At 40.8% G+C, this 8,763-nt stretch overlaps 1 protein-coding gene across 1 annotated transcript; it reads right to left on the bottom strand.

Moving 5' to 3' along the window:
* Positions 1-2,259: 2,259 nt before the first annotated feature.
* On the bottom strand, positions 2,260-7,830 carry LOC126640812 (transmembrane protein 14C-like). Its single transcript, XM_050317005.1, has 5 exons — positions 7,723-7,830; positions 7,432-7,515; positions 5,019-5,120; positions 3,038-3,125; positions 2,260-2,845 (listed from the first exon to the last, which is right to left on the bottom strand). The coding sequence occupies exons 2-5, from the start codon at positions 7,505-7,507 to the stop codon at positions 2,788-2,790; spliced, it is 324 nt and encodes a 107-aa protein (XP_050172962.1). The 5' UTR covers positions 7,508-7,515; positions 7,723-7,830; the 3' UTR covers positions 2,260-2,787.
* Between the last annotated feature and the right edge of the window lie 933 nt (positions 7,831-8,763).

Genomic DNA, 8,763 nt, shown 5'->3' on the forward strand with positions numbered 1-8,763 from the left:
CATATTAGTTTCAGCACAGACCAACCCTCAGCCTGTGATGATGAAGTGCCAACAGCTCCCAGCACAATGACTGACAGAACTGGGACATGGCAAATTGCACTTTTGAAGCCTGAAGCAGAACAAGAGTTGGGGATTCGCTTTGCATTAAAAACAGCCTTGTACCATATTCTTAGAACAAGGGATAAAGTAGGACAGCACATGACTACTTCCTTTCTAAACCATTTCAGCTGAAACATTTTCCATCCCTTTCCCCTTCTCCTTTGCTAGTTCATAAAACTCAGTTGTCTGCACTACTAGTGTAACACTACTTACATTCTTACCCTATAGTACAGATCTCTACTAAATTAAAAAGATTTTTGCTACCTGCAAATGTCACAATAATTGGAAGAATGGCTTAGGGTGTGACATCTATCAATGGGTGAGTAAAAAGTCTGCTTTTCCTCCCCTCAACTCAAGTGATGCAATTCAGCCTCAGTACATTATTGCTGTGTTAGAGGTCTCAGTGTTATACCTGTAAAGACTAAGGCACATTTGAGGCACTCAAGTGTCCCAGATTTTCACTCACCCCAAAATATTTGCTCAGCTTTCCACCGTGTACTTTGCAACATTCCAAGCCTGTACATGCCTGATGCTGCTCCACTGTCAGCAGCTGGGGCACCACAGGTAAGAGCCTGAATTGCAGAGAACTTAGGGTTAGCCAGAAGTAAACATACCATAGGTGAAATTTGGGTGGTCCCACTGGATTTTCCACGGGGGCAGAGAGGAATCTGGGTTCCATCTCTCAGCCTCACGACATTTCTGTATTTTTACCAGCTGCTATTTAGCTTTAAAAGAAGACTTAAAAAATAATTGCTTCTTTTGCTGGAGGTTCCAGGAACTCTGAGGTCTTTCCACACCTGTGGTGTGGCTTCTCCAGGTAATATCCTCCATGTGGGATATCCTGTGCCTGAGGCAAAGAGCACTCTCCTGGGAAGGGAACTTGAACCTCTCCAGAGCAGGAGCTGAAGGTAGTCCAACATCTCTCACTTTCCAGGACTTCAGGACCTGCTATTACAAAGACAGCCTTATACATCCCCAGTACAGAGTTTAGGGCAAGCTCCTACTTTTAAAAGATCATTTAGCTACCAAAATAAATAGGAAATTCCCTCCTCTAGTCCTGAGTGAGGCCCTCAAGAGAGGGGTGAAACACCTGACACATCCTCTTGCCACCCAAACTTCTACCAGGCGTGTAGATGTGCAATAGAGGGCCTGGATCTTCAACCTGGGAAACGAGGATTCGATAAACATAACTCTCTTCTTCTCCCATTTCTATCATGTATTCAAGTTCTGGAGGCATGATTAAACTCCGAGTTGTTGAATTCTGATCACCCAGTCTGTGTATTGTAAAACCAGTTTCCTGCTACTGAACCTTGTTAAAAAATCTGTACTCATTTCAGCTTATGCTGACAGCTGATACTGTAAGAAATATTAAACTAACATTTTTATTTTCAGAGTGTGCTTTAAACAGAGTAGCCTTAATTTAAGAATTATTTTAACAATTGATTTCCTAAAAATAACTAAATCACTTCCCAAAATTTACATCCCTATAGAAGCTGATTCACAGCATGAAGTTCCACTGAAGTCATGGCACAGCCACAGTGAATTTAATGCAAAAGTGATTATCTCAATTTACATGAATTGCAAACTCTCAGTGGAGAAATCTAAAAACCCAAACACTGAAACCTACACAATAAAAATAGGAAAGAAAACTTTTAGAATTAGCTAACAATCAGTCTAAAAGCATGAGCACTCTGAAGAAAGGACACTAATGTCTTTAATTCTTGAATGGCTCTAGAAAATTCTGTATTAGGGATGGAATTTTCTATTCAATTACATGGGGAGATTTAGAAACATAAAAATGTAATTACGAAACATCTGCTGGATTTTGCTTACAGTATGGTCAAAAGAGACTACGATTTAACTGGGACTAGAATTTCAGATACACTTTTACATGTTTTTAGTGTTGCTCCCTGAAGATTCATCCTGCACAATCAGGTTATTTACAGATTAAGTGCCTGGAAACAAGAGAGGTTACAATATGAAATACATTAAAATGTTAATTAAGGCCCCTAATTTAATCTTTTGCCCCCACATTTATAAAGTAATTTTGGAAGAGCTTGGATACTAAGAGTTCACTGCAAAGACTTCCACTGAGAAGAAAACAAGGTAAAAAATATCCCCCATGCCCAAATCACAGAAATGATACAAAACCACACCAAATAAAGGTTTGTAATAGAATTTACTTGTACAAAAGCAACATTTTAGCATCATTTCAGGATAAAAATGTAAGATCTGTTTGATGTTATACAGATGTGGTGTATCAACTCAGATGCAACAGGTAAAGCGTGCTGTAATACTAAGTACAAAAGGTTTGAGATACACTGTTGTATTTAGCAAATTACTCCTGGTGCCTTTCTGTGGTTATTTTCTTAGTTACAGGTTTGCTCTGCTTCATTTATGTCAGCAGAATAATAAAAACTGAAAGTGTTAAAATACACTGATTCATATCTGGAAAAATCAAACCCAGGACCCATTTCTCTCTGGACACAAATAGGTCTACCTGATCACTGAAACAAATGTATATAAACAAATGCTTATAAACTATCTGTCCCATCATTCTACTCCCCTTTATGTAAAAAAGGGGAAAAACGTCTTGATATAGAAAATTGTTCCATCTTCATGCTTCTGAATTTATGCAACCTCTTTATCAGGTTTCCTTATCCAAATATTAGGCTGTAAAATGATCAGCTACTTCTCCTGGGGCTTTTCCAACATCTTCAGTGCTAATCTTCCAACCATTAGCAAACTGCATAAGGGGAAAAACACATAATTAAACAATAACAACGATTTGTTAATACACTTCCAAATACTTCTCATGTAACTGGTACACAGGAACAAAAAAGATACATAAAATATGACTCATTCCATTTCAGTTTAATTAAGCAAATAAGAAATCACACATAGAAGGTTAAAAAAAAAAAAAGATATTGTGTTGTACCTGACACCAGCAATTAGCCCCGCAGGCATGAATTTTCTGGAGTTGTAAAATCTTGTTCCCATGATGGCAGAGAGTGTTCCAGATGTAACTTAAATGAGAGATTGTACAGCCAGTCAGCAGATACATGCATGTGACAGACATAATAGAATTAAAAACTAACAGAACAGTGAGAAGTAGTAGCACCGAGTAAAAAGTGAAATGGTTATTTCACTTGGTGGACTAAGAGAGTTAATAAATTGTGTAAATTTTGGAACGCCTCAGTATGTAAATAGTATTCTACATCAAGTTCTAGCAGACAGCGCACTCCATATGGTTCTGCACACAAGCCTCAGATTTCTTTTTGCAAAATGTGCACTTTTTGAGGCTGGATATAATTTATGCTACACTGCTCACTCCTTCCTCGTGCACAGGCAAATCACTAAACTTGTGCACGTAATTCCCCCACTTCTCATAAAAGGGAGGGAGTGTTTTCATGTCTAACTTGTAGTAATGTTCTGAGAATGAACTAATTTATGTTTCAAAAGACTTCAAAAGGGAAGTGTGCTATGCATTACCAAGCCATTTCAGTCCTGCACCTCCTTCCACTAAGATGAGACTTAAATCTACTGTCCCTGACCACTTGAGAAAGAGACAGGAGCCAGGTAGTTTCACTGAGGCAGTAAAATAGAAAGAGCAGTCCCTGAACACTGTATATCAAAGACAGACTGAATACTAAGAAAACTGTAAGAAAAACATATTGATGAAATCCTCAGCATTAGCATGCACCTGCTACCCAGTGGTGACAGCTACGCACGATATGTTCCAACTCTTTTATCTTCTATCATTGTTTCTACGTGATGACTGGTCCTGCAGGACCCAGCTCATCTTCAGTCCTAGCCATGGCATGCCCCTTCCCTAACACCACTCCAAATACTGTCACTGACGTCTAGTAATCTCATGTAAGGAAATATATGAGACTGGGATCACAGTCTGACACACGATAAAACTAAAATATTTTAGTATTCAAATGCTTCAAGCTCTAATTAGGAGGCAGTCTTCAAAATATGCACAACTCACAATGTAACTTTGTCTAAAGCAGAATTGAACACACCTTCTCCAAAAACTTCAGAGGAAAAGACTTCATATGCTACTGAGTTAGAGGAATGTATCTGACTGCCTCTGACAACCGGGAAAACACTTGGTATCACTTTTCTTAAGCTTGCTGTATTTGCAGTTTATTCCAGTTACTTAGGCTTGACCACGCACAGCTTTTGGCCTGTCCAGTAGATGTGGAAGCCTGCAAACAGGACTGCCTGTGAACACAACTGAAATGGAGAGAAATGCTGGGCCTTCCCCTTTCACTCCTGACTTTCATATACCAAAGAGCCAGATGCTATGTCACCACTTCAGTGAAAAAATGCTGTAGTCGGTGTCAGGTCTTTAAACACTGGCTAAGCAGTAACTCTCCACAGTCAGCTTCTCAAATCAGGAGGAAGGGAAGCTCCGATTCTGAGAAGAAGGAAGAATCAGCTGCATTACTGAAGCTTACTTTTCTGTTAAATCACCCCAGGCATGCAACACCTTTGTCATTCCACATATTTGTCATATATAAAAATGAGCCAATCACAATTCTCTGTCCTTCTCAGTGGTAATAAAATAACCTGCTAGTAGTACAGGCAGTCTACAGGGGAATCCCACTTCCCCAAATGCTCCAGCCTACTGTGGGATGCTCAAGGTAGGATTCAGTCAGAAAGAGGACACAGAGAGGTCAGACATCAATTTACTAACACTTTCCTAGCACTACAATCCCTCAAACACATCAGTACCAGACAGATGAATGTTGGCAGCCACTGGTGCAGTGAAGTTTAAAGACTGGACTGAAATTAGATATGTAACACCATCCATTTAACTCTTCTGAAAAGACTTTTAGGAACTAATTTTAAATATCCAGTTATTTAAGGGTAAGTATAATCCCTTCTAAGTAAAATTTTAAATTACTTACTCAGAGAAAGCCAAATATTACTTGGATTCTGTGAGAGCTGATAAGCACCCAGTCCAGCCAAACCCCCAAAGAAAAGGCCAGCAGCTAGTGATGGAACACTACCTGAATAAGTAAAAGATAATGCATTTATTAGAAACTTAAAAATGAACTTGCTCATCAGCTTATCTGTTTTGTAAAACATCAGCAATAACAACCAAAAAAAAAAAAAAAGGCATTCATTAATCATTGTTATAAGGAAGATTAGAGAAGGGTTTTTTTCCTTTTAGGATATTGAGACCATGTTGATCAGCACCAAAACCCAGCTGAAATACTCTTGCATAAGATACAAATAGCATTAGCATTTAGTTCTTCAACAGCAAAGCCATTAATATATTTATGGTGGAAAGAACTGTGATAAAAACAAAAGAATTGGTGTTTTCCTTGTGCAAACTGAAGCATGTTGTTTCAAAACAGTAATATCAAAATTTCTAGAGAGGCAGTAAAGTAGATGGATTAAATAGTAAGGATTTAAGAGTGGGAAAAAAGGATATGTGGACTGAATTGGGCAGGAGGGCATTCAGATAAATAAGGAGTTGCCAAAGAGGAAGGTGGAATTGAATAATGGAGATCATATCTCTTAAATACACCTGAGATCTGATCCAAAGGTAACTGCAGATTTTGGAAGAAGGTTCCCTGGACTAACCTAAACTTTGAAACAAGTCCTTGGTACAAAGCTACCAGAAAATAAAGGATACCACATTTAAGTTGATTTATAGAACACACCAAGTAATGAAGTGGCATGACCATTGTGAGTGGTGAATATCCTCAATACGGCTCATGGAGAATTAAGGACTTAATGTTACTGAGGGTGGTTCTTTTTATATTTCACTTTTCAGGTCACCTTTAAAAGACTTGAGAACAAAAAGCTAAGCTGAGAAAGATCTCTCAGTGTTACAGGAGGACTGCATATTGCTGCCAGAAAGTAATCACTTTTCAGTCATCAACAAGGTTGCTGTAATATTGCTTTAGATCCTACTTTTGGTATAAAAAAGCATGAGGTAAAAATGATAGAAAGCACCTGATATTCTTGTACACGTGCAAGGAAAAGATGCACACTGTAATAAGTGGCTGCTTTGTACATAATACAGTTTAGTAATCAACATGTGGTAGATACAATTCTTTCCACAAGCCTGGGAGTCAAGAAACATCCACCATATCCATGAATTTTACCTCGAGGCATTAAGCAGCTATGACACATACACTTACTAGGACAAACACATCACCTCTGGCTCAAGAAGTTCCTGAGTCTCAAAACACAAGGACCCAGAGAACTTACTAAATGAAGACAGAAAAACTATGAATCAATCAATCAATCAATCAATCTCCCTTTGATTGCTCTGTTCTCATACTCTTTCCAAGGCACCTACTGCTGTCTATTGTCTGTGTGGGTAAATAGACCTGGTTGTAAAAGAAAAGATCAGATCATCATCTTAGGTCTACGGATGAAAGTTCCATTTTCTTTTGGTTTCTCCAAGTTATTAGTAACGATATAATGCGTTTTTTTTCTCTCCAGAAAAAAACAGAAACTGAGTTTCTGTTCCCCCTTCAAAAATCCTATGACCTGGATTCCCTTGCCTCAGCATGACCATGTACTCCCATCTGGGACCAGAGGGCATGAAAGACTCCTGCCATTCCATAATGGCCTCAGAGAAATACAGATGCAATTAGTTACTGGTAAGATTCTTACCGACTTCAGGAGTGCCCTCTACTATCATAAAACCTAAGACAGCTTAGGGATTTTCAAAGTTGAAAGAGACAGTGTTGCAGGAATTAAGCCTCAGTTCTGTCTGGAGGAGGGCTAACACAGGAAAAGGCCAGGAAATGAAAACAGTAGGCCGGAGGGTAAGCTTATGATGCAGAGCCCAGAAAAGGAACAAGTTTAAGGACTGATTTGGATTGTTCAGCTCTGCTTGGAGAAAAGATCCTTCTGAAAACTCTCTGCAGCTTGCAGTATACTGTTATCGTCAAAGATTAAAATGGGAATAAATCTCAAAGGGGGAAAAAAATTGTGATTTATGTCACTTGAAGATACAGAACACTTATAGAATGCTTGTATTTTAAGCAGGAGGGGAAAAGCCTTTCTGAAGCAAACTTATGTCAGTTCACTCAAAGAGCACAATGCAGAAGCAGGATATCAGCATCCACCAGAAAGCAGATTGTGGGCTTATCTGCCCAAAGCACCAGCTCAACCCAAAATCCACCACTCCCCAAGAGCAGCAAGTTATCAGCACATGGCACAAACCGATAAATTTCACATCTGCGCCAACTTCGAGCTAGAAGCCTTTCGTAAAAAGCCGCCCAGCTCACACCAAGTAATTGGGGGGAGGGAGGGGGAAGACAGAATGGGAGACGGAAGCATCTTTCTGGTCCGTACCTGCTTTTGCATAGCCAATGAGCCCTCCTGATGTCACCAGGGCGGCGTAGCCAAAGCCGAACCAGTCCACTGCCATGCCGAAAACTGGAACAGAAAATCCATCAGCATCTCTTAACCTTTTTATTTTTTGGGGGGGGAGGGAGGGCAGAAGGGGAGGGAAGAAGCATTTTGCCGGGGCAGGCTTTTCTAGGAGCGAGGCCTGCCTAAAGCCTAAGCCCTGAACCCAGGAGAGGAAACCCGACTCGTTGGGAAGGCAGCCCTGGGGGTGACAGGGATGCTGCGGGGTCTCACCTGCCCGACGGCCCCGCTCCGCAGCAACTGGAGGCGGAGCAGGCGGCGGAAGGGGAGGTGAAGGAGCCACGCACCGCCCAAAACTTCCCTTTTCCGGCACTTCTGGGAGAAGGGGTTAAAAATCCCAAACGCAAAAACACACCAACCAAACAAAAACCTACCCAAGAGGAAGGGTAGGGTGGGTCCCACGTCCCGGGGTTGAGGAGGAGAAGGCGGTGGTGTCTTCCCACCTACCTGCGGAGCTCCCGGGAACTGCCCCGGCACGACGGGAGGGGGATGTCGAGGATGCCCGGGCAAGCCCTGGTGCCTATAAATGAGGAGAGACTTCAGTGCAGACCAGGTTTTGTGCTCTTGCTCGGTGAGGGGCATAGCAGCAGTCCTGTGCACCCAATCCCTCCTGGCCCTATTCCAGAAATGGGGTTATGTGGCACAGCTGAGTGCTTGGGGCCGGGTTCTGGTGTGGCATGAGCCACACAACTCCAGGCAACCTACACGCTGCTTCTTGCTTTGATCCGTAATTTCAGTATAGCTCCTTCATGGAAGATGTAGAGGATTTCCACAACCTTTAAACTGTAAGCGAGTGCAACAAGAAAAGGAGTCTTCTGCTTTAGAAGCTATGCAACAGTGGGAGATGGAAAACATCTTGTAAAGAAAATGTTGTGGGTTTTTTTAATCTGGAAAAAATGTAGAGATGTTTATAACTGCCTACAAAGATAAAGCCTTTGTCTTTTCCAAGTGCTCAAACTGGCTTTCTTCACATAAGTGGTACTGCATGATTTATTCCAGTTGTCCATGCACTTATCTCCTATGGACATTTAACCATATATATAGAAAGAAAAAGCACTCCTCTACCCAGGTCCTGAGCTGAGGAGTTACTCTTCATAATAGAAGACACAAAACATAACAGGCCTATACTTTCTGCAAAATGCAGCTTTCTTCAGCTGCATTTCAAACTTTTCCATCTTTATGAATTAGACTAATGTTCATAAATGAGGGAGCAGTTTAATTCCTTTGTTGGCCTAAGTGATTTAAATAACCTCC

Source organism: Myiozetetes cayanensis, unplaced genomic scaffold, assembly GCF_022539395.1.
Source record: "Myiozetetes cayanensis isolate MyiCay16 unplaced genomic scaffold, myiCay2020 scf1, whole genome shotgun sequence".
Taxonomy (NCBI): Eukaryota; Metazoa; Chordata; class Aves; order Passeriformes; family Tyrannidae; genus Myiozetetes; species Myiozetetes cayanensis.

Coding starts and splice junctions, on each gene's coding strand:
- LOC126640812 (XM_050317005.1), bottom strand. CDS start 7,507: ATGGCAGTGGACTGGTTCGGCTTTGGCTACGCCGCCCTGGTGACATCA. Junction 5,121..7,431: donor CATTGGCTATGCAAAAGCAG/GTACGGACCAGA, acceptor TTACTTATTCAG/GTAGTGTTCCATCACTAGCT. Junction 2,846..3,037: donor GGGCTAATTGCTGGTGTCAG/GTACAACACAAT, acceptor CCCCTTATGCAG/TTTGCTAATGGTTGGAAGAT.